The 25,659-nt window shown below is 40.4% G+C and overlaps 1 protein-coding gene across 1 annotated transcript in view; it reads left to right on the top strand.

Moving 5' to 3' along the window:
• The window catches only part of LMBR1 (limb development membrane protein 1), a 61,366-nt gene that overhangs the window by 23,562 nt on the left and 12,145 nt on the right, over nucleotides 1–25,659 (top strand). The window contains exons 5-14 of the mRNA XM_079946927.1: nucleotides 3,323–3,426; nucleotides 14,691–14,817; nucleotides 15,200–15,268; nucleotides 16,996–17,060; nucleotides 19,079–19,151; nucleotides 20,980–21,060; nucleotides 22,184–22,260; nucleotides 22,829–22,906; nucleotides 23,803–23,876; nucleotides 24,135–24,225. Coding sequence (XP_079803053.1) covers nucleotides 3,323–3,426; nucleotides 14,691–14,817; nucleotides 15,200–15,268; nucleotides 16,996–17,060; nucleotides 19,079–19,151; nucleotides 20,980–21,060; nucleotides 22,184–22,260; nucleotides 22,829–22,906; nucleotides 23,803–23,876; nucleotides 24,135–24,225 — 839 coding nt within the window. The remainder of the gene's footprint in view (nucleotides 1–3,322; nucleotides 3,427–14,690; nucleotides 14,818–15,199; nucleotides 15,269–16,995; nucleotides 17,061–19,078; nucleotides 19,152–20,979; nucleotides 21,061–22,183; nucleotides 22,261–22,828; nucleotides 22,907–23,802; nucleotides 23,877–24,134; nucleotides 24,226–25,659) is intronic.

Here is a 25,659-nt window from a genome sequence, read left to right as displayed (position 1 = left end):
AAAACTTTGAAAATGCATTGTGCTTGATACAAATACCTAGGCAATGCCAGGTTTATTACACTTAGAATTGTAGACTCAGAAGGGACCCCAGTGATCACCCAGTCCAACCCCCTGAAATGCAGGTATATGCAAGTGGAACATATGGGAATTGAACCCACAACACTGGCATTACGAGCACCACGCTCGTAACCAACTGAGCTAACTGGAATAGGCTAGTGATTGTAGTTCCGTTATTTGTAATGATTCTGAAAGCCAAGGTAGATAACCTTTTAAAGTGAAAACAATAATTTTAAAGTATGTCTAACACCAGATAAATTTAGCTCAATTTCAAGACTCTTGAGATAGTGGAATGTGCATAAAATGAACATGACAAATGTGAGGTTGTTGCTATCTCATACGTGTCCAGCAGATGGGGATAGAATATAGTGAAAATTCCACATCCACACAAAGCAGGACTTGCATTCTATTCCACTAGTACTGTCGGCAAGGGTGAGGCTTTATCAGAAGTGGTAACATGCTTGCTTAATTGCAGTTTTCTTTTACTTAAATGCTTTAACATTTAGATTGTATCAGTTAAGCTGGCAAGGTTTGTGTGGGTTGCTCATAAAATCCTTCATACATTGTAGTTTGTCATCAGCCGCATTAATGCTTAGGGTGTGGTTGCTCACCCCATGTTTTGCGCACCCAGCCAGTTTACCCCCTCCCCAGACAACCTTTTGTTCCTTCTTTATGATATCCTCTCTTTGGGGGTTAAAAGAGTTACCAGCAGTAATAGGCCTATGCTTCTTCATACATATAAAAGCAGTTTTTGGCACACAAATATTTGTGGACAAAGTAAGTATAGGAGAACAATTAGGTGTGCATAGCAAAACATTCCAAACATATTTTCAGGGTGTAGTTTGATTCCCTGCCCCCCTTGACGAAGATCTTGCACAAGCTGCTCGCTTCATAGGTTCTTCTAAAGAAAAGAGGACCAAACTTTGAATGGATGAGGTTGAGTTCTGTGTTGCACTGCCTGCAATAATTTTTAGAGAGCTAGACAACATGTGGCATGCAACTGAGCCACTTCAGATGCCAATCTATTATTTTATTTTATTTTATTTTATTTTATTTTATTTTATTTTATTTTATTTTATTTTATATACAGTCTTTCATCCAAAGATCACAGGGCAGTGCACAACATAAATAGACAAAACGAAAACATGACATGGATTACATAATAACAAAATAAATCACCCTGTAAAAACACATTTTAAAAGCCCTAGATTGCTTAATCTGCCAAAGGCCAGGTCTTATAGGAACATTTCTGTGCAGTGTCTAAAGATATGTCATGAAGGCAGCAGGTGAGCCAGAGCATTCCAAATGGGGAGAGCATTCCAAAAATGGGGAGCCACTGCAGAAATGGGTCATTCTCATGTTGCCACCCTGCAGACCTCTCTTGGAAGGGGGCACATGAAGAAGGGCCTCACATGATGATTGCAGGGTCTGGGGCAGTTCATATGAGGGGAGGTAGTCCTTGAGGTATTGTGGTCCTAAGTCGTTAAAAACACTATAGGTCAAAACCAGCACTTTGAATTGGGTCTAGAAACTGATTGGCAGCCAGTGCAGCCGGGCCAGGATCAGAGGTCAAGGAAACTTAACAGGGACATATTTCCCCATCTCTCCTCATGACAGAGGCTATCATACAAGCAGTTTCTGTGCCAAAACCAGGCCAAATCCCTGATTGAAATGGATCCAGAAAATTGGTTTCCTCCAAGAAGAGGAATCTAGTTTTCAAACTGAGTACAGTGGTACCTTGAGTTACAAACACCTCAGGTTACAAACGCTTCAGGTTACAAACTCGGCTAACCTGGAAGAGTTACCTCGAGTTGAGAACTTTGCCCCAGGATGAGAACGGAAATCGTGTGCCGGCGGCGCAGCAGTAGCAAGAGGCCCCATTAGCGAAAGCAGGCCTCTAGTTAAGAACAGTTTCAGGTTAAGGACGGACCTCCAGAACGAATTAAGTTGGTAACTATAGGTACCACTGCAATGCAGAGTAGTGAAAGTGTCAGTGAGCATTATATTTGGGTTCTGCTGTTAACACTGGAAGGTAATAATTAAGTGATATAGTGATCTTTCACAAGCATATGAGAATAAAATTCAGCAGTGAGCTCCACATAGAGGAGGGAGAAAGGTTGTTTTCTGCTGCTCCAGAGAAGCGGACACGGAGCAATGGATCCAAACTACAGTGGTGCCTCGCAAGACGAAATTAATCCGTTCCGTGAGGCTCTTCGTATAGCGGTTTTTTCGTCTTGCGAAGCAAGCCCATTGACAGCTTAGCGGATTAGCGCTATTAGCGGTTTAGCGGCTTTTAGCGGATCAGCTGATAAGCGGCTTATCAGCGGATCAGCTGATAAGCGGCTTAGGGCTTAGGAAAAGGGGGAAAAGGGGGAAAAAACCCTCAGGAACTCGCAAGACATTTTCGTCTTGCGAAGCAAGCCCATAGGGAAATTCGTTTTGCGAAGCGCCTCCAAAACGGAAAACCCTTTCGTCTAGCGGGTTTTCCGTCTTGCGAGGCGTTCGTCTTGCGGGGCACCACTGTACAAGAAAGAAGATTCCACCTAAACATTAGGAAGAACTTCCTGACAGTAAGAGCTGTTTGACAGTGGAATTTGCTGCCAAGGAGTGTGGTGGAGTCTCCTTCTTTGGAGGTCTTTAAGCAGAGGCTTGACAACCATATGTCAGGAGTGCTCTGATGGTGTTTCCTGCTTGGCAGCGGGTTGGACTCGATGGCCCTTGTGGTCTCTTCCAACTCTATGATTCTATGAATTGTGGACAAATACTTTTGGTATGAATAAATTTGACAGAACCAACATGTTTATTCTGAAGTTTTCATAAACCTGGCCTTTTCCTACCATTTTGCTCATGTTTGCTGACTCTGGGTAGCTGCTTTGGCATACTGTATTTTTTAAAAACAGGATATCTGTGCAATATAGCCAGCCAGGGATCATACACCCAGTGTAATGATGCCACGTAGTCATTCAGATTCAGCTATAAGACATTTGAAGAACCAAATCAAATCAGGGCAATGGTGCCCTGTTTTACATGTCTCCCAAACTGACATCTCGGGGAAGGGGTTTCGCAGGATAATATCCCCCCCCCTTTTTTGCTAATTTCCCCAACCACTTTCAGCTATAGTAAACTTGAAATCATTAGAAATAACTGAGCATGTTTCTTCACTTCAGTGAGGGTGTTGTGAAATAAATGATAGAACTCATTTTGTGTTATACTTTAAAGGTTCTGCAGTTTTCACAAGTAACACATACATTTTGTTTTTCTCTAGGCTTATGGAATCTTGTTTCTCTCTTTTCCAACCTTTGTTTGTTTGTACTGATGCCCTTTGCTTTCTTCTTTCTGGAGTCGGAAGGCTTTGCTGGCTTAAAAAAGGTGCGTGGATATTAAATATATGTGAATGTGATGGTTAAAATACTGTGAGCAGCCAGCAACGCTATATATACAAAACTAATGGCCAGCTTTTAGAATCTATGCTAAAACAAATTGATGTGTGTTAAATGATGATAGTAATTGGTGTTGGCAATAATTATGTATAAACCTGAGTAATAGGAACTTAAAAATATATTATAGTGGCAGCAAAACTCTTGGCTGGTCTGCATTTAGGCTAGTCCTCTTAATATATTAGGTTTGATAACCTTGCTATTACAATAAAACAAATAACACAGTACACAAATAATATTTTTGAAGGAGTATAACAGGTGAGTGAGTGAGAGATTTATTTAGGGAATTTATATCTGAAATATGTTATGAATCTTGAAGGGGCCCAGAAGCGATCTTAGTCCCATTGCTTTACAATTTTGGGTCTAGTAGACCCAAATTGAGTCACACGACTTAAATTGATTAATTTTTGGTTGTATATATTTCAACAATCCCAAAGTTTGAGAGTCAGTAGCACAGATGCTGTAACGGTACAGTGATCTGTTGTGGAACAACCCCACTAAAGAAAATAACAGTGGTTACCCAGACATTGCTGGTTGCAAATGGGCCCCCATAACTGTTCAAGATTCAGGGCCACAAAAAGACAGGTCCACCATTGGGCTGACACTTAAAAATTGAGTAATATTTTGAACCAGGCTCACCGTAACAGCACTCTGGGCCTTCCCCTCAAAACACACTTCAGACACCCCTATTTACAAGCCCTGGTCGCAAGCTCCCAGAGACTGCAATCAGCTAAATAGAACAGCTGCTGACTGCTAACTCCTCCCATTGTTTGGTATGGTCTCCTTCTTAGTCTTAGTTTCCTTCTGCAGGTTATCCTCCACCTCTGCCATTGGAATTAACCCTTTCCTCTTCATGTGGAGTCCCCATAGATGCAATCTAGAAGTCTCCTTCGTATTCCTGTTCAGACAGATTTATATTTTGAAGCCCAGACAGGACAAAATGCATATGACAGCGTATGAGCATGAAAACGGTTCAAATACCCCAGTGATCCTGGAATCTGCTAGTTAGGCCATTGGTCAATCTCGGTCAGTACTGTCAACATGTCTGACTGTGGCTCTCCAGGTTTTTAGACAGGAGTCTTTCTCACCTGTACCTGGGGCCTTCATGATGCAAAACAGATGTTCTACCACTGAGCTGTCGCCCTTCACTGAATATATGATACCTGCATTGCTTCACAGGTGGTGGTGTATGAAAATGTACATACCGTGCTTGCAGAGGAATTTTTGTATCTGTATTGTGTGTGTGTGTTTATGAAACTTTCTTACACACACAATCATACTCCTCAGTAAATAAAATGGAAATAGGTAAAAGGTAAAGGTACCCCTGCCCGTACGGGCCAGTCTTGACAGACTCTGGGGTTGTGTGCCCATCTCACTTAAGAGGCCAGGGGCCAGCGCTGTCCGGAGACACTTCCGGGTCACGTGGCCAGCGTGACATCGCTGCTCTGGCCAGAGCCAGAGCCAGAGCCGCACACGGAAACGCCGTTTACCTTCCCGCTGGTAAGCGGTCCCTATTTATCTACTTGCACCCGGAGGTGCTTTCGAACTGCTAGGTTGGCAGGCGCTGGGACCGAGCAGCGGGAGCGCACCCTGCCGCAGGGATTCGAACCGCCGACCTTTCGATCGGCAAGCCCTAGGCGCTGAGGCTTTAACCCACAGTGCCACCTGATAATGATTTTTTTTTTTACTATATTAAAAATGTAAATAAAGTAGAGCTAAATATATATATATGTGTGTGTGTAAATGTGCTTCTGGATAAATTGATTAAATGTAGCAGCCTGAATATAAACAATTAAAACTATTCACTTTTTCCTTGTATCTATTTACACCTTCCTTTAAAATGGCAAATTTCAGGGAGCAAGATTAGGTGCTCCCAAACCATTTGTTAATGGAAGTAGGTGCAAGTTTCTATGAGGATGTAAGTGATGAAGTGAATGAATTCTGAACTATCTAATTCAAAACATGTGAATTGATGTTTGATATTACTTTATGGTGAGTATTTTTATAGCATTTGAAAAGCCATTTATCTTCCCCCCAAACAAGTCTTGAGGTTCTCCCATTAGGTAGGACTACAATCTGTATCTGATATCTGAGGCCTCCACAGATGTAATGATACCAATCCCCTAATCATCATTACGGAGCTGGGATCCAGCTAAGGAATGTACATTTTCTTTAGAAACACGCACACTCTCCCCTCAGTCCGTGTTTCTTTCAACGTGATTGTTATCTCTGTGCTGATTTTGGAAACAAGTCTTGGATAGTGTTCACCATGGCTTTGTCTCTGGACCATAGCTATGCTGCTTTTGATTAAGGCTCATGGGAATATGTAATTCTGTTACCTTTTCCTAATCCTATTATTACTATTACTGTTTATCTGAAGAAGTGTGAATGGACATGAAAGCTTATACCCAGAACAAACTTAGTTGGTCTCTAAGGAACCAACTAAGTTTGTTCTGGGTATAAGCTTTCATGTGCCATTGGAGGGACGCAGGTGGCGCTGTGGGTTAAAGCCTCAGCGCCTAGGGCTTGCCGATCGAAAGGTCGGCGGTTCGAATCCCTGCGGCGGGGTGCGCTCCCGCTGCTCGGTCCCAGCGCCTGCCAACCTAGCAGTTCGAAAGCACCTCCGGGTGCAAGTAGATAAATAGGGACCGCTTACCAGCGGGAAGGTAAACGGCGTTTCCGTGTGCGGCTCTGGCTCGCCAGAGCAGCGATGTCACGCTGGCCACGTGACCCGGAAGTGTCTCCGGACAGCGCTGGCCCCTGGCCTCTTAAGTGAGATGGGCGCACAACCCCAGAGTCTGTCAAGACTGGCCCGTACGGGTACCTTTACCTTTTTAAGGTGCCATTGGACATTTTTAATATATATTTTGACCGCGTCAGACCAACACGGCTACCTTCCTGAACCTATTACTACAGGTAAGGACAGACAGTGTTAAATTTGCAGTTATGAAAGAAAGTCTTCTGACTCTTTTTGGGTACTGGCTGATGGCTTGACGGCTAGAACTTAACCCCCTACCCAAGTGTAATATATTGTATAATAAATCATGACATATTTTGATAAGGAAAAGTAGGCCTTAGTAATGTTTAGAACAACTAGACTAATATTTTCTGTTTAAAAAAGATAAATCCTCATCACTACCACCCTTTGCTGCTCGCAAATTTATTGTGAGTTATTCTGTTCTAATTGATGGCATTCATTCTCTATGGCATATGGTTCCTCTGGAAGGCTCCCATTGATTCCCTTGGGCAAAAGTTGTTTTTTTTAAACCACTTCCATATTACACAGAGATACAGATACGGAAATTGGCCACTCACCACGGATGGATGCAGTGTTCTGAAAATCAAACTAAACACGATTCTCTGTCTAGGGTTTTAATTAAACCATTCTGTTAATTCAGACAGGATATTTTAGGCCTAAGGGGATTAACTCACTGCTTTTTAAAAGGGGCTTAAATGGCCTTTTCCCTTAGTCCACTGTTACATTTTTTTATTGGGTCTGCAGTTTTCTCCATATTCTTTAAATTGTAAATCTAGATAGATCCGTCTTCACTCTGAAAGCTGGTTTTCAGTACTTACACCCTTGTTAAATGTCTTGGAGTTCATTATTGCCTTGATAGTAAACAAACATAATTGTTTTAGTTACCCAAATTATTTCACCTAGGCTTACTTTTAGAATCTACTTTTTCACTTATTCAGTCATTGTGATACACAAAACATTAAAAGCACATAAGAAGGGCAATGTAATTAATTTCCTATATTTTAATTCTGAATTTATATTTTACCCAAGGAGATTTTGTTCATCTGCTGCTGGACTTTTTTTGTTTTGTTAATATGCAGCTGGTGCTTCAGCTGGTTCTTTTTGGAATAATTTACCTATTATGTGAATTGGCAGCTTCTCTGTGTCATTGTGTTAGAGCCAAGCTACGCTTTCCTATGTGGAAGGTGTCTTCTGCTTGTGTAAGGACTATTTTATGTCATGCACTTGAGCCCTGTGTCAGAAAAAGGAAGCTAAATCAAGGATGTTCTTCTGCTTGCGCAAGCAGAAGCATGAGAATTGTTACAGCGCTGTGTGATGGTTTGAGGAAGCTCTTCCGCAAGTATTTCCAAAACAGCAATGGGAGGGTCCTTCTTTCCCCTCTTGGCTCTTTGGAGCTAGTGTGGTGTAATGGTTAGAATGTCAGATTAGGGAGAATGTCAGACTAGGGAGACAAGGGTTCAAATCCCCACTTGACCAAGAAGCTCAGCGAGTGACACTGGGCCAGTCACAGACTCTCGGCTTGACTTACTTTGTAGGATTGTTGTGAGGATAAAATGGAGTGGAGAGAACTATTACACCACCTTGAGATATAAACGTAATAGGGACGCAGGTGGTGCTGTGGTCTAAACCACCGATCCTCTTGGGCTTGCTGATTGTAAGGTTGGCAGTTTGAATCCGCATGACAGGGTGAGTTCCCATGGCTTTGTCCCAGCTCTTGCCAACCTAGTAGTTTGGAAGCATACCAGCATGAATAGATAAATAGATACTGCTGCAACAGGAAGGTAATTGGTGTTTCTGTGTGATCTGGCACTCTTCATGGTGTTCCGTGCTGGCCACATGACCTGGAAAAGCTGTCTGTGGACAAAGGCCGGCTCCCTTGGTCTGAAGCGAGATGAGCGCCATGCCGCAAGGTCAAATTCAACTGGACTTAACCATCTAGGGGTCTTTTACCTTTATCCATAAATGTAATAATACATACATGCATGCATGCATAAACAAAACAAAACAAAACACCATTGCCTTCTGAGCCTGTGATCCAAAGAACTGTGGAATTAGTTCTTGATAACAAGGACCTTTAGACACCCACGAACACAAAACCTCATGAGTTTTTAAAACAGTTTGTGACAAGTTTATCAGCAACAAAATATTGCAGTATATCTTCTAGAATACTATAACTTGTAAGGAACTTACAAGTGGTCTTCCTCTGATGATGCGGCATTCGGCTGCACAGTTTTGCATCAGGTGCTTTGATCACTAGCACTGCAATTGGGACCCGTCCAGTTGGGAACCATTGTGGTATGTGCCAAGCAAGTTAACCCCTTGTCAACTTACAGAAATAGGATGATAGGTGACAAGGGTTTAACTAGGGGCCTCCCCTCTTGGGTGTGCAGTTCAGTTTTCTGTTTAAAATATGTGTTCATTATTTACTTTTACATTTTTCTGTGTATCCTTGTTTTGATCTGGGGTGGGAGCTATACAATTCTGCTTAGATGTTTTACAGAAGGACACAGTTAACACCTGCTACAGCTTGGCGAGTCCGAAAAACCGATCAGAGCGAGCTGACATCTCACAAATCGTTGCTCCTGCCTACAGCATGTGATCAGAATAGAATAGAATAGAATAGAATAGGCTTCCCCCTCTGAATTAAAAAAAAAGAAAAGTTTTAGACTTCTAAGTTGCTTGAAGTTCACCCAAGTAAGCTGATGTCTCCCTCTTGCTTCTCAGTAACCTCATTTTGGTTCCATTGTATTGCCACTCAGCCACCTGAGTTTGCTATTATAGGGGATACGGCATAGGGATGCAGATTGCTGGAAAGGAAAGTAATTCTTAAATTTCCATGGTCCACGATAAACCTTTTGCATTGGCTTAAGGAGCTATTTGGATTTTGGCCTATATGTTGAAATCTCAGCTGTCAGTATATGTATGTATTTTATTAAATTTCTGTCACTCCCTTCCTCCTAAAGAAACCCAGGGGAGCAGTGCACACAATGTGTACACAAAGGCCATAAGTTCAATTTGTGTTTATTCTCAGTTGAAAGATAAATGCTGTTTATATGTGTTCATAACCTAGCTATAGTGATGCTTCTTGACGTATCATCAAATGCATTATCATAGTAAGAAGTGCTTCTGAAGGGGCATCATTTGTATTTTACTGAAATGCGAAATTTGAAACATGAATAAAAAAACCACACCATAGCATACTTTTACCTTGGGTTTTGTGTGTGTGTTTTTTTTTGCCCTTGAAGTTATGGCATAAAATTTACCATGAGCGACAGCAACATCCTGACCAATTATGCAAAGTATCCAGACATCTTCATGTTTGAAACACAGCACAAAAAGTCTGTGGATTAAGAAGTTAACTCTGAGAACATCAAAAGAGAGTGCTTGATAATAAAAGCAAATGGTAGAAAATTTTGAGGTAACTTCCTTGCTTAATTAATTAGGTAGGCCAGGTGGAAGTGAAGAGGCCAGTGTTGGTGCTCAGAATATCTATAAAGCTGAGCAACATGACAGCACAATAGAGGAGGAACAAAGATTGTTTTAATATACTTCTATCCTGTGTCACAGTTTGAAATTGTCCTGGTTTATGTCCCTTTTGGCAAACTTACATAAAAGTGACCCTGTACTGTATTTTATGACCAGATGACTTCCCCCCCCTCAGTGGCTAATTTGTATCAGGCCCCCAATGTTAAAGAGACAGAGAAATGAGTAGGAAGTCTAAGCCAGTATGTCTCAAGGACGCTTCATTGCGTTTTTTCATTATTTTTGCTCGTTTTTTTTGCCACTGATCATCCATAAATTGTTGGAAATAAGTGATTAAGGAAGTGCTGCTTAGTGTTAGTGGCACATGGATGTTCTTGGTGAGCCGTTTTTTTTGTGGGTGAAAGGAAATCAAGCACTGCGAAAAACAAAAAGGAAGGCTCCTGCTGGGAACCTTTCAAGGAAATTTAACTTGCATAATGTTTTGATCTTGGTGTTTGTTACAAAAAATAGAGCAATATTTCACCAGCTGTTGTGTGTCAAGTAGTAACCCCATCACCACTTCCACCTCACCCTCTCTAGCATAGAACAGTTGTAATAAGAAAACTGTTTGAAAATAAAACAGGCTTAGCCTTATTTTTTTGTACAGATATGAATGAGAGACCACTGCCCAAAAGACTTTATTTATGACAGCTCAGTGCTTCAAGTTATGTTAAGCATTTCTGTAGTTCTTCAAAATCGTTTCCTAAATTTTCAGCAGTGAGAAACAATTTGCAACAAGAGACTGCATAGCACTGTACAGATAATACGCAGGGGGGGGGAATCTATAAAACTTCAGTTAAATTATTTACACCTTTGTGGTGATTTTAGGTCCTATATGTTTTTTAAGCAGAAAAAAAGCAAATTAGTCATGGCTATTTAATGTAGATGACTGATACGTTGTGACTCCTCAGTTCAGAGGATCATTCCTGATAGATTTTGGAGTTCATAAACTACGTTATTTGAAATTTCAGCTCTGCCAAGAATAACAGGTTTAGAAATTGTTGGAGCAGCCTTACATATAGGTTTAATGTTTGATTTTTTGGCAGAGAGAGAATCTTATTTGGCATCATCTTTGAATATTTAGTACAAATGCTTTAGATCTTGGCTTTTTTGCCAGGTATCTTAACAGACTTTTAGATGTTTTAAGAAGTAAGTGCAGAATTATCTTAACTGTGATGGAATATTTGTAGTGCATCACTTAGCAGATTTGTTGTTAAAAACATTTTGTTCCTCTAAAAAAATTCTGGAATAACTTTAATCCCTTTTATTTGTTGGTAATACTATTAAAGACGAGGGCAGCTCTTCACTGGGGAATCATCTCTTGATTAAACTCTTGCCTTTTTCCCAAGCAGGGTTTTCTGTATAGCTGCCCAGAAAAAAATGTTAATGAGAAGAGAGTTCCTTTATATGACAGAAGTCCCACTCTATGCCTGCTTAAATATCTGAAGTTTGGGATAAGCACAAGCTACTGTGAATATTGGCTTTCCAAACAGAATAATGGAATGTGGTTAGGAGTATGTGTTTATTTGGCGTTTACTCTCATATTTATTTGTCTATAAAAATCATCCATCACAGACTGAAATTTTAGTGCTCTGATCTCAGCGAAATGTTTACTGGTATGCAGCTGAATTGTGCTGCACTATATTACACCCCATTTACTTTTTCATTACCAGAACTAGAAGCAAAAGTTATTTAATCAGTGACATCAAAGGCTATCCAATGTTTTGACATTTGCTAAAATCTTAAGTTAATATTTTCTTTAAAATTCATTTAAAACATACTACTATAGGTGTTTTGTTTAAAGTGGCATCCTCGCTGGCTTAGGGCTTTCTTTGCAACTAGTGGCTAAGGCTATTATTAAACATAAATTTGAAAATCCTTAAACTATAAAAGCCACAATATAGGACATTTGATACTATGGTTGCTAATTAAAACTACAGCAGCATCGGTGACTTCAGGGTTGTAATCAGTACAGATGATGGGCAGGTAATTTGGGCCAGGTCTACACCATGCAACAACCCTGCCCATTCCTTCTCTGGCAAGAATAAATTATATGAAACAAATGAATTTACATATTTTTGTACATATTTACATATTACTCATTCATTTTTGCCTCATTTATTATTTTTTTAAAGTTCTGTAGTGGTATTGGAATGCTAAATTATTGTGCTAGCATTAGAAAAGAATATTTGTATCAATATTTTTTTCCTAAGCTCCTAGAAAAAGAATTAAAAAGGTAAAGGTACCCCTGCCAGTACAGGCTAGTCGTGCGCCGTGAGCCGGCACCATCCGAAGACACTTCCGGGTCACGTGGCCAGCGTGACGAAGCTGCAGCTGGCGAGCTAGCACCAGCGCAGCACATGGAAACGCTGTTTACCTTCCCGCTATAAAGCGGTATCTATTTATCTACTTGCACTTAAGAGTGCTTTCAAACTGCTAGGTGGGCAGGAGCTGGGACCGAACGACGGGAGCTCACCCCGCCACAGGGATTCGAACCGCCGACCATACGATCGGCAAGTCCTAGGCACTGAGGTTTTACCCACAGCGCCACCCGCGTCCCATAGAAAAAGAATTAAGCAGGTGTAAAAAGTTCTGGTTGGGTCTGTTTCATGGGTGTTTCTCAGATTTGCCAGTTGCATAGAGGGCAGTGCCAATACAAAGCAATGTTAACAGACATTGCAAGAGACCAAGATATTCTGCAGAATTGTGTGTTAAATCCTGAGTTCTGTAGAAACGTGTCAGCTTATTGTTCAGGTCCCTCCTCCACTTTTTTTTAAAGAAATATGACTGTTTTAATTTCATGGATAATTTAGTGTACTTGAACTCCTGCAATGCTGATTCAGTTGAAATAGACAGCTTAAGTTTAGGATCTTTGAAAATTTTAATTGACCTTAATAATCAGTTTGAATTTTGTCACCTAATAAGGTTTAAGGTTTTGGTATTGAGCTATAAAGCCTTAAACAGTTTGTGGCCAGGATACCAGAAGGAGCTTGTTCTCCCTGTTTTCCAGTGCAACCCTATGGTGTTTAAAAAACACAGTTGTGTTCCCCGACCTTTGCTAATGCTTGTCATAATATATCTTTCCTAGTTTTTATTTGCATTTTCTCGCTGTATTTTAAAATTTTAATATTGTTCTACTACACCACTTCAGTACTTGACATGAAAGGTGGTACCAAAATATTTTAAAATAAATATGTATGCAAATATATTATTTTAAAATGACCCTTAGTCTAGTATTCTTATTTGATGTTTTGCTTCCTTTAATATATGTATATATTACTGCTGATCGAGAGCACTTTGGGGCAAGCATTGTAGGATGTGTAGTTTTCCACCAGCCTACCAAGTTCATTCATTTTTAATGAATGAGAGACAACAATTTTTGTTAGACAGTCTGAGGCTTCTGTATGTCATCCATCCATGCATCTTTTAGCCTGAGTATATTCAAAAATTGTGTTGCTCCCCTTCCATTTAGGTCTGCTAACGCTTATTCAAGTTTCTTGACTCTCATGTCCCAATAGTGAATAATTGTAACAACAAAGGCAGCTTCTGTGATTTTCACTAATTTAATGAGGACACTAGCTACAAATGTATATTAATGTAAGCCTCAAGCATGACTGCAGAAAGTTCCAAATCTAGTATAACAACCTAACAAGTCACGCTTTTCTCACAATTAAAAGAAATTTTATCTGTAGTCTAATACACACTGTCTTGACAAGACTTGATATTTGATTCTGAGTCAATAATACTTAATATTTGTTAGCCAATCCATATAATTGTATGTGTGTGGTAGCCTGGTGTGCTTTCCGCTTTTACTTATTCCTGGAATTTTCCAAAAGTACAAAATCTGAAAATTTTAAGTCCAAAGTTTGATCCAGAGTCAACAGGGAACTGTCATCAGAAAACATGGAGAGAATGGAGAGAAACTACCCTCTAGGTATAAGTTGTAAACACACTTATTGAGGCATGTCTTAATGTGTTTCAATTGACATAATAGTAATCCTCTTTAATACAGATTTATTAGGGGAGGAGAGAGGGCTTCTTTCTTAGTAATTATGCTTTGTGGCTTCCTAGTCTCTCATTGCTTCAAGACTGTAAATTCAGCTGCCATTCATACATGAGCTGAAAAGTTACTTTACAGGCATATTCTGCTTTTTAGAAGAATTAATTATCAGGTCCTTTATGCGCCTCTGCAGGATGGCTGTAATCGTGAAAAGAAATGCAATAGACATAGGGAAATTGGATTTGGAAGTATAGAAGGATCTTTGAAGTGCTTTTATGAAGAAGAAGCTAAGCTTTTAAAACTTGCTACCTTCTCTTGCTGAATTGAAAGTGGCCCTCTGCACTGCTGGAACTTTAAAGTGAGGATCTTGGTGTCTGGCCCAGGAGAAACTGTGTTGGGCCATGTTTATATCAAACCCAGCCATCTCCAATAACCTACATGCGAAGGAACTGGTATTGCATCTCAAGTGTGTGTAGTGCTGTGCTGTGCTCTTGAGGGTGTTCACATTGCAAGGAACAGAGCAGAAACCATTATGATGGAAGACTGTATTTGGATTGGCACATTGTACTTGAGCAAACTAATGCCGGCTGGATTACATACCGTACTTGGCTTTCCATTCTCTTGACTGGAACTGTAGATAACATTTGACCAATATCCTTTCTCAGCTGAGGGACTTAATAAAAGCAATTTGTCATTTGAAAATGCTCCTGTGAAAATACTAAGATTTATGGAATAAAATGGTTAAAAACTCTGATGCCAGTTAGTAACTGTAAACTGTTGTCTGTGGCATTAGAAGAAGAAAGTCTAGTTTAGGCTCTCAAAAGTCGCTTATGGAAGGAAATATATGGTGATCAGCTGTGTGTGGTTCAATATATATTTGTGCGTGTTTTAAATGCAAGTTATTTTTTTATTACAGGGGATCAAAGCACGCATTTTGGAAACCCTTGTTATGCTCATTCTTCTTGCACTGCTTATCCTTGGAATTGTTTGGGTGGCTTCAGCTCTCATAGACAATGATGCTGCGAGTATGGAGTCTTTGTATGGTACGGACATCTTTATAACATATTCTGTTGTTTTCAAAACATTGATATGAATAACTTGCAGTTCTAGGTTCTAGCCACTGCGGCGAACAGAAGGTATGGGGAGTTGCATTTCTCTGCTCAGCAAGAGTCTTAATTGAGGTTAAAGCAACTTGACAAATATATGTATTCATAGGATAGATCTGTCCATGTTTTCGGTCAGCCACTGTTAAAGTGTTAAAGTAAATGTTTGTGGTCCAAAAGTTTGTAAGCATGGTAGTGTAATTGTTTACTAAGACAGCAGCAGAATGATTGCACGGTGATCGGCATACTTTTCCCCATGTTTTTGCCCAAATGAGACAAAATAGTGTACAAGCTGAATCCATTTTACCTTTTTTATTTTCAGATCTTTGGGAATTCTACCTCCCTTATTTATATTCCTGTATATCACTGATGGGATGTTTATTACTTCTACGTAAGTCTTGCAGTATATACCAGAAGAAGAAGTAATGCATATGTAATTATTTTTGACGTTTTAGTATCAACACCTTTATCCTTTCACCCCTGGCTATTGGTTTTTGTTAGATTAATATTAACAACATTTCTTTATAAATGCGCTCACTAGTTGTGAAAACTTCAGTGTTGGAAAAACCATATCTTGGCATTCATAACAGCTACTTTTCATATGTAACAAAAATGTAAAGACTTGGTTCTTATATACCTCTGTTTTGAGTTTTGTCCATTTTACAGAAGGGAAATTGGAGACCGCATATTTGAGAGCTAGCAAGGTGTCATGAAAAGTTACAGTTGTAGTCTGCAGTGTATGAACAAGAGGAGACAGCATGCTTGCCAGTTGCCTGAACATGAGCAACAAATAAACATCTCAGGACAAAGCTGCGTACAGCAGCTTGGGTGCCCCCAATGAGATATACAGAAACAGAGGAGCCTGTCTTATGCCAGGTCAAACTTCACCAAGCTCAGAATGGTCCACTCTGAGCCAGTGTGGTGTAGTGGTTAAGAGCAGTGGACTCGTAATCTGGGGAACCGGGTTCGCATCTCCGCTCCTCCACATGCAGCTGCTGGGAGACCTTGGGCCAGTCACACTTCTCTGAAGTCTCTCAGCCCCACTCACCTCACAGAGTGTTTGTTGTGGGGGAGGAAGGGAAAAGGAGATTGTTAGCCGCTTTGAGACATCTTCGGGTAGTGATAAAGTGGGATATCAAATCCAAACTCCTCCTCCTCCTCCTCCTCCTCCTCCTCCTCCTCCTCCTCCTCTTCTTCTTCTTCTTCTTCTTGACTGGCAACAGCTTTTCAGGTCTCAGACAGTGATCTTTCACACCATATGTCTTTAAAAGGGGGTTAGATAGATTCATAGAAGAGACGTCCCTCAGTGGCTTTTAGCCATGACAGAGGCTGTGCTCTGCCTCCACGGATGGTACTCAGGTCCTCCTTGCAGGTTTCCAGTAGGCATCTTGACCACTGTAAGAACAGGCTACTGGACTACATGGGCCATTGGTCTGATTCAGCAGCCTCCTCTTATGATGTTATGCTACCTGATATACTTTTAGCTGGAGATGCTGGGGTTTGAAGCAAGGCCTTCTGCATGGCAAAGCATATGCTCTGCCGCTGAGCTCTGTTTCTATCCCAGTATATGCTCAGAGTGCAGATGCATTTGTTAAAAGGGGAGGGATATTTATTTACTTATCTGCTAAGTATATTTATGTAGTCACTCAGTGACATTGTTGTCTGGGCAACTTGTAGCATAGAAATACAAGCTTACAAACTGTATCTAATTTAACTTTTTACTTGAATGATAAAATTTCTACAAGATGCTCCCAGGAAATTCATTACTGGTGACAGAATATTGACCAGTAACAGGGTGGAGGTAGTTTCTCATAAATTGGACAAAACAACTCATTTTTGAATCATTCTCAGTTTTAAATTTCAGTGATATGAGAGCAAGACAGAATAATAAAATGGAAAAAGGAAATGGATTTGGCCATAATTAACTCCATACCCCTACTAGAGTTTCTGACTTACTTGAAAACAGTCAACGCCTATGCTGCATGGCAACAAATTACAAAACTATTAGGCAGAATGGAGCTTCTCTTGCTAACTACAATTGCCCGTTCCCTATATTAATTCTTTCAGATTCTGTTTAATGGAGACTAGAACTGTGTTATCTTGCATTTTCCTCCACAGTATGCACACCAGTGGGACTTTCACGAATGTTTACAGTGATGGGTCAGTTGCTTGTGAAGCCAACGGTAGGTGTTGCCTGCTTTGATGCAATAAGCAAATCCAAACAGGTCCCAAGCATGGGGGTGGGTGGGTTGAGATCAAGTAGGAACAGGGTCTGGCCAGGCTGTAACCCCATTACCATGAGGGGATAATGAGGCTAAATTGTAATCAAATTAACCCATATGTTCTATATTTTCTTCAGTCATAAAATACCTAACTACGCCTCGATAAACTGGAGGAAACTTCTAAATGTCTGTTTCACACATATCCTACAGATATTTCAGAGACATTTCCACCTGAAAATAAATATTCCAAGTCCACTTGGAAAAGAGTGTGAAGTATCATTACTTACCTTAAAGGTAAAGGGACCCCTGACCATTAGGTCCAGTCGTGGCCGACTCTGGGGTTGCGGCGCTCATCTCGCTTTATTGGCTGAGGGAGCCGGCATACAGCTTCTGGGTCATGTGGCCAGCATGACTAAGCCGCTTCTGGCGAACCAGAGCAGCGCACGGAAACGCCGTTTACCTTTCTGCCGGAGCGGTACCTATTTATCTACTTGCACTTTGACGTGCTTTCGAACTGCTAGGTTGGCAGGAGCAGGGACCGAGCAACGGGAGCTCACCCCGTTGCGGGGATTTGAACCGCCGACCTTCTGATCAGCAAGCCCTAGGCTCTGTGGTTTAACCCACAGTGCCACCCGCGTCTCTATCACTTACCTTACTAAAGGATATTTACAACAAAGAACTGCAGTTAGTTTTCAGTGAAGTGTGTATAGCCCTCCATACTTTTTGCACACTGCTAGGTTCTCTGTCAGACACTGAAATAAGTGTAAGCAAGCTTGCACTCATCAAAAACTGCAGTTATGGCACCTGGCTATTTTGTCGGTCAAGGGATCTAATGAGAAATTGATTTTTTTGGAAAACAATCCATGATTTTGCAAAGAAAAAGTGCAGAAAGATAAAGCTGTGAAATGAATTGATTTATTCGTAAAACGTTTGCTGTTGTGTTGGTACAATATGATAAAGAAGCAAAACATTATTCCCTTTGTTAGGACCATTTTCTTTACAAAATAGTCAGCAAGCTTTGTAGAACTTTCATTCAGGCTGGAATTTGTGTTCTAACAAAATAGCAGAAATGAGGAGTGTTTGGGGGCATGGCAGAGAAACCTCAGTGTGCACCATGGTGCAATTTCAGAAATGTATACAATTTAATTTCAGAATTAGAAAAAATTATTTTATGATAACATGAAGTTGTATGTATGGGATCATGGCAAGTGTGTGGAGAAGGCACATGTTAACATGTTTGTAATGGGCCCGAAAATATGATGCTTGGGACCTGAATCCCAAACTAGAAAGTAGCTTTACCTAAACAGTCTGTGTTTGACCAAGTTCTGTTAGACTCATAGAATCATAGAATTGGAAGGGACCTTGAGGGTCATCCAGTCCAACCCTCTACAATGCAGGGATCCTTTGCTCAATATGGGGCTCGAAGCCACAACCCAGAGATTAAGATTCTCATGCGCTACTGACTGAGCTATCTCAGGCCAGGTGACTTAAACTGGAATACTTTTCTAGAAAAAATATTAGGTCTGAACAAACTTGAAAGTTTTTGTTTCATAGTATTTGTTATAGAAAATGCTTTTATGTTGTAACCTGGGTCCTACATATAAATAAATCTGTACTTGCGTATTTTCAGAATTGTGGTCTTGACCTGTGTCGTCAACTGAACATTTTTTAACAAACCTTCCCCATATGTAGACAACGTGAAGAATTTTGCTCATCACATAGGATCAATTCTATATGCACAAATTTAAAATTATCCACTGTGTTTGGGAACCAAGAGAAAAACCTAGGAGAATGCCAGAAGCATTGTTTTAAAAATAAACGTTGCCATTTTGGTCAGCTGAGGGCCAGTTCACACTTGGCCCAGCAGCATAGGTTGTCCTCATACCTAGGCTCCTATTCCCTCTAGGTTTTGCACATGGTGAATTGTATATGGACTACCTGTAATGCATATTTATCTAGCGTCTAAATTTCTGACTTAGATCCTTGAAGACTTGGATGAACAGATATATATCATCACCTTAGAAGAAGAAGCTATCATGAGGAGGCTAAATGGTAGGTATGTTTGATACGTATGGTGGTTCGTCTTGTATCTGGTTGTATAAAGAGGCAGTATTTTGCCATTTCTACAGAAATGATAAGCTTTACCAGCTTATTCTGGATCAGAATCAGCAATATTTTTACTTTGGTTCTGGCTTAGCAGAATGCTTCTAGGAATCAAACTGAAAAAACTTAAATTATTATTAATCTTGTGTCTTTTAAAAATGCCATTTTAAGATCATGCCAGTCATTAAAAACACTTATAATTTATAAAATGTGAATTTTATATAACTTTATTTTCCCCATATGCTTTTTTTTTGGTGGTGAGGAAATCATCCCTGCAATGGCTGATCTGCCTTAACTTTCTTGTTGCGAAAGAGACTGGGTTGGCAGCAGTGTTTCTAGCATATTGTATTTCAATACCCACATCATTCCTACACCAAAAGAATAAAGCTAGGACTTTCTTTATATTAAAAGGGAAAAGTTGCCTTTAGCTATTAGTTTTCCTGAATCCAAGGAGACGGGTGGGGCAGGATCAAAAATGCTTATTTGATCAAAGTTATTGGCTCTGAAGGTATTCTGACCTATGTAAGAAAGATGAAAGGTGTTGTTTTTATTGCGTACTAGTAACAGTGTAATTTTGAACTAATTGGTGTTGAACTGCCAATCACCTACAGGGAATGCAAATAGATACTCCTACAATTTCCTTTGAGGTACTGAAATATTATGTTGGGGCTGGAAGAAAAACAAAATAATACTGTTAAATTGACCTTAAATGAGCTGCTTTGTGGTTTTCTTGGAGAATCCCTTCTAATTTTTCATGACTAGTCTGGACATGTTCTGTCTACCAGTTTGATTTATTGGCTAGACAATGCAGACATTAAACTTTTGTGCTTGTTTGAAATGAAGTTGAGAGGCTGTAGTGCTTTGAATAATTTGTGCTGTCTTTCAGAGTTCTGATGTGATTGCTCTAAAATGTTGCCTTGCTCTTTGGCAAAATATTGGGATTAGTGTTGCCTTGTTATCATCTCGGAGGAAGTTGTAAGACCTGTCATTTATGCGTCAGTGTAAATATTAAAGATTTGATGTATTTCCCATTAACACTGATGTGAAAATTACTGCAGATGCAGCGAGATTTGGTGAGCATCCAAACACCTGTATTGACAAATAAAGCTTCCTTTATACAGGGTAGCCCATTATTTAGCTCACTCTGCTCCAAGGGGCAGCTGCTCTTTGAGGACTTTCCTAGCTGTGCTGTTATCCTCATTACTGGTGATGTCAGAGGTTGAACCTGGGACTCCATGCATACAAACATTATGCTCCACCTGTGATCTATGGTTCTGGTCCTGATGTAAAATGGTTAAAGAGGTGTTTGCCTTTTCCCATGTGGAAGCAGAGGACAGTTTATATTTTTGCAGATGGTCCACTGCAGGAAAGGTGCATCCTGGTTTCTGCAAAGAAAGGAAGGGCAATGGAAATGCCAAGGGCTAGAAAAGAAGAAAAAAGCAGGAAAGAGGAAGGAAAATAACGACTCTTTAGGATCCCAGGAATTCCAATAGTGTAGGATTCAGACAACTCATCAGTCACAGTTCTGATTTAACTCATTGGCTAAAAACATCGCTGGCAGCAGCTGGTGTGAGTGTTCTCACTGAAATCATTTAGAAGGTTGCTTGCACATTTTGCTTCATAACTTTCCTACTTGAAGGGCTAGGAGCTTCAGCTCATAGTCTTGGGCCCCTATTGGCCTGGGCCCTGGCGCAGTTGCTTCTATTGCACCGTTATAATCCAGCCAGGTTTGTTTTAGTAGTCCTAACCAAATGGCCATGTCTTTCTTCTTGAACAGGGATGTCTTCACCAGTGGAGTACAACACAAAGCAGCTGAAGCAGGAACTAAGTAATGTGAAGAGTATGAAGACAAAATTGGGTAATTACATCGGGCCTCTTCTGTGGTTCCCTGTGTGTGTTAGTTCAGTTTAAAACTGTTTCTGGGTGGTGTTAGAAATGTGTGTGCTTATCATATCAGGTGTTATTACCAAGACGATCTCTTGTGTCAATAGGTTTTGTTAACATCACACTTCATGGCGGGAAACCCTGCAGTCCTGTAAATGGGTTTTGATTTATTTATGCCCTGTCTTTTTCCCTGATGGGACTCAGTAAATATGCACTTAATAGCTTTTAGTTGTTTTTAAAAATTAAGTATCCCATCTGATGGATGGATATAGTCACACAAGATAAGGAAATAAGAGCCCTACTGGATTAGACCAAAGACCTGTGTAGACCAGCACCCCAATTCCCATAGATGCCTGTGGGAAGCCCACAAATGGGTCATGAGTGCAGTAGCCCTTTCCTGCTGCTGTACTTACCAGCTGGTCTTCAGATGCATTCTGTTTCTGGTCCTGGAGCCATCATAAGCCTTATCCTCCCATGTATTCCTCTAATCACTTTTTAAAGAGTTGGTGAGAATTGCCACACCTTGTAACAAATTCCATGGGTTGACTACGCTTTTGGAAAATTATATTAAAAGAGGAAATAAATTACATATACATTCTTCTGTCAATGGGATGTTAGCTCTTTTTGATAAGCTTTTTGCATGTGATGTAATCTGTAGTGAAAAGGGTACCACTGCAGACTCCATACTGGGAGCCAAATGTTTGAATGTTCCAAGTGCTTCCTCATATGTGAAGCCAGATTGTTGGGGAAAACATTCCAGAAAGATGGGTAGGTGGTTGATATCCCCAAAATAAATCCTTCCACTGCTTTGCCTGGTCGTGGTTAGGGACAATTTAATAGTACGCAGAGTAATGTGTGTGCCACTTATTGCCTGGCAGGGAAATATAAATGACCTACAAATTGCTCCTGAAACCAGAGGTAGGCTAGGAAGTTGTCCTTGGAATTGCACAGTAGTCTTGCTTACAATATTAATCTGGGCTTCTTTTAGTTAAGTGTGGTGGATCTATATCTTAGAGAACTTCTACTTTCAGAATAGGAAAAGATGTTTGTCTCTGAACACCTTAATATAGCAAGTTTGCTTATTTTTCTCTTAAAAGAACGACGGAAAAAGGCTTCAGCTTGGGAGAGGAATCTTGTGTATCCAGCTGTAATGATCCTGCTGCTAATTGAAACTGTAAGCTGTAATTTCCTTCCATTGCTTAAAACCCACCTGTCCTTTTGAGATCAGTGATCTTTTTCATGTACCTGTGTGAGCTGAGTAACAAAAATAATAAGAAGCTGTTTTTGTCTCCCTAAGCCAGTGGTTCTCAAACTTTTTTCTCTGGGCCTGGGCCACACTTCCAGAATAAAAATTTGCTTGTGCCACACCATTTTTTTTATTGATAAGAAGTACATTGGAAAACAAAAAGAAACAACTTCTTTTCGTGCTTGATTTATAACATAGAACACAACTACTTTATAATATGATTGTAAGACATCCAGAGAGTATAAAACAATTATATTGATGTGATATGATACTATACTACACTGAAATGTTTAAATGTTTCTTTGATTGTCCTTGAATCTGCCACACTTGCCACCCTCTCCTGCCACACCAGTGTGGCAGGCCACACCCTGTGGGAACCACTGCCCTAAGTTTTCTTCTCCAGTACAGAGGGGGATTCCTCAGAAATGGTAATCAGTGTGAAATACAGCAAATATTTTTGAACCTTCATGACTTAATGTTTCTTTTTCTTTTTAAGGCAATCTCTGTCCTCTTGGTTGCTTGCAATATTCTTTGCCTGCTGGTTGATGAAACTGCAATGCCAAAGGGGTCAAGGGTAAAGTGTTATTCTTTTGTGATATTAACACCAGCAAAAGGCACATTGACAGCACAATCTAATACATGCCTACTTGGAAAAGTCCCATTGAATTCAGTGGGCTTCAGGAAAATGGGTATAGAATTGCAGCCCTAAGAGACCTGTGTTCAGAAGTATGAATTCTGTCCCTGACTTTGAGTTTAATAGCAGCCACACAACCTCAAGTTTTCATATTGTGAAGTGTGCTTCGCACATTGTTTGGCATGTGGGACATATCTAAATAGAATAAAAGGAACAATCTCAATAATCAGTGTCGGAAGCAGCAGCATATGTGTACAGGTTAATAATGCACAGAGCTGTTAGATGTCACCATTAACACCACCGCTGGTGGGGAAAGCTGTTTAAAGTGGCATGTATCTAAAGCAACAGGGATCACATCAGCAGCAAGACTGAACAAAGCTCCAGTTGTGTACAGTCACCCTTCTTTATATATATCTTAGTTATGTTGTGACTTTTCTGTGTTACTCTATTTACACATGGAGCATGATTTAGAAAGAGTTGCATTTACTGTTGAGACTGCAGTAGGTAGTAAGGCAAGCTGCTTTACAATTCCCCTGGTTTCCCTATATTTGCGTCAAATTATTTGTGCATTTCAATATTCTGAATGTACACACTGGCATTCTAACATAACTCATCTGGATGGAAAATAATTACGTTTTGAAATGTCTGGCTCATGTTTTCAGCCTTGATAGTGTGTGATTATTAATGGCTAGGGATTAGCTTAGTAAGAAGATTATCAGAAAATGATGCTTCATAACTCTTCATTTTTTGTACTTCTGTCCAATGCACTTGAGATTTTATGGGCAGAAAAATAATAGTGCCCTCTGTGTAATACTTTTGTTTCTTAAATCTTGCAGGGGCCTGGCATAGGAAATGCCTCTCTGTCCACATTTGGTTTTGTGGGAGCAGCACTCGAGATCATTTTGATTTTGTATCCTTTCTTTCAGTAGGCGTTCTTGTCTGTTAACAAGTATTCTGTCTAATTTTCTGTGACGCTGTTAATTTACTAAGACACTTGCCTAGAAGAGAGAAAATGACAGGCCGGCCATTCCCATGCACTCAAAAGTGGTTGTTATTTCTCTCTCTCTCTCTTTCTCTCTCTGCCCCCCTTCCCTTTGTGGTGCTTAAGTCTTCTAGGAGTCTGAAACCGGCATTCTTTAGTGGTTCTTTTATTCCTTGATTCTCACAGCTATCTAATGGTCTCTTCGGTTGTTGGCTTCTATAGCTTACGCTTTTTTGGAGATTTCACTCCCAGAAAGGATGACACAACGATGACAAAGGTAGGTTAAAAAGTCTGAGGTGGTGATGTCTCCCTCCTCTTGCTTGTCCATTTCTTCCACCCAAGGCAAACCTGACTCCCACAGATGGTAATTGCTCTGAATGGCTCATTTATGGTGATTAGTGTTTGTAAGTTGCGTAAACAGACTAGAATATTTTTTCAGGCCCTGAATGGTCTTGAGGGGGAGGGGAAGGAAGGAAAAGCCTTGTCCTGTTTAGTTTGGATGGCGTCCATTCACTTGTAAAGTGCTGGAATGGCCAAGCTTGTTAACTACCCATAGAAAATCTGTTGAAGGGTTCCCTCCCCCCCTTGTATTGCTAATGAGTAACTTTGTGCAAACTGTACTTTAGGAGCTTCTTTGAAATGCAAAGAATTTGGTTGCTACAAGTAATGCAGGTAAATTAATTCAAATTGAATAACTAAATCGGAAGTAGTTTTATTCAGAAACACTTTTTATTCTGAGGCTACCTTGACTTTTCCAGAACTTTATAGTGGCTTTAGAAGAACTAGTGCTATGGTGTACACATTAAAAAGTAATTCCCACAAACAGATCAAAATTATTTAAACTGAAAACCTACTGTCCATTAACTTCTGAATTTTTGAGCTCCCCTTTCTCCTTCTCTCCTTTCTTTTTTGTATTCAAAGAATTGGAGGAGGGGGAAAATATTTGCTTTTATCTTGCAAGCAATTCTTGAAAGTGGAAAAGTAAACAACTATAGATGATCCTTGATTAAAAATGTTGAGGAGTCCCATTATATATGCTCAGCCCCTTCACATACAGCAGGTTAGAAAAATGATTTGTGGGCCAATTACATATATCTAGAGATTTTGAAAACTTATATTGTGTTGTGGCAAGTTTTAATATAATAGTGCTATACTGATATAAGTAAAGTAAAGGTAAAGGTAAAGGTACCCCTGCCCGTACGGGCCAGTCTTGACAGACTCTGGGGTTGTGCGCCCATCTCACTTAAGAGGCCAGGGGCCAGCGCTGTCCGGAGACACTTCCGGGTCACGTGGCCAGCGTGATATCGCTGCTCTGGCCAGAGCCAGAGCCAGAGCCAGAGCCGCACACGGAAACGCCGTTTACCTTCCCGCTGGTAAGCGGTCCCTATTTATCTACTTGCACCTGGAGGTGCTTTCGAACTGCTAGGTTGGCAGGCGCTGGGACCGAGCAGCGGGAGCGCACCCCGCCGCAGGGATTCGAACCGCCGACCTTTCGATCGGCAAGCCCTAGGCGCTGAGGCTTTAACCCACAGCGCCACCTGCGTCCCATACTGATATAAGTACAATAGTGCTATACCGATATAAGGACAAGTACAAGTAGATTCAGAGCTGATGAAGCGGCTGGGCCAAAGCCAAAAGGTCGCTCAGTTGCAGATATGCCTGGAAGCAAAAGGAAAGTCCAATGCTGTAAAGAAAAATATTGCGTAGGAAC

This window comes from Podarcis cretensis (assembly GCF_951804945.1).
Source record: "Podarcis cretensis genome assembly, chromosome: 12".
In the NCBI taxonomy this organism is placed as follows: domain Eukaryota; kingdom Metazoa; phylum Chordata; class Lepidosauria; order Squamata; family Lacertidae; genus Podarcis; species Podarcis cretensis.
Note: the sequence above shows the minus strand (reverse complement) of the source record. Positions and strands in the feature narration are given on the sequence as shown.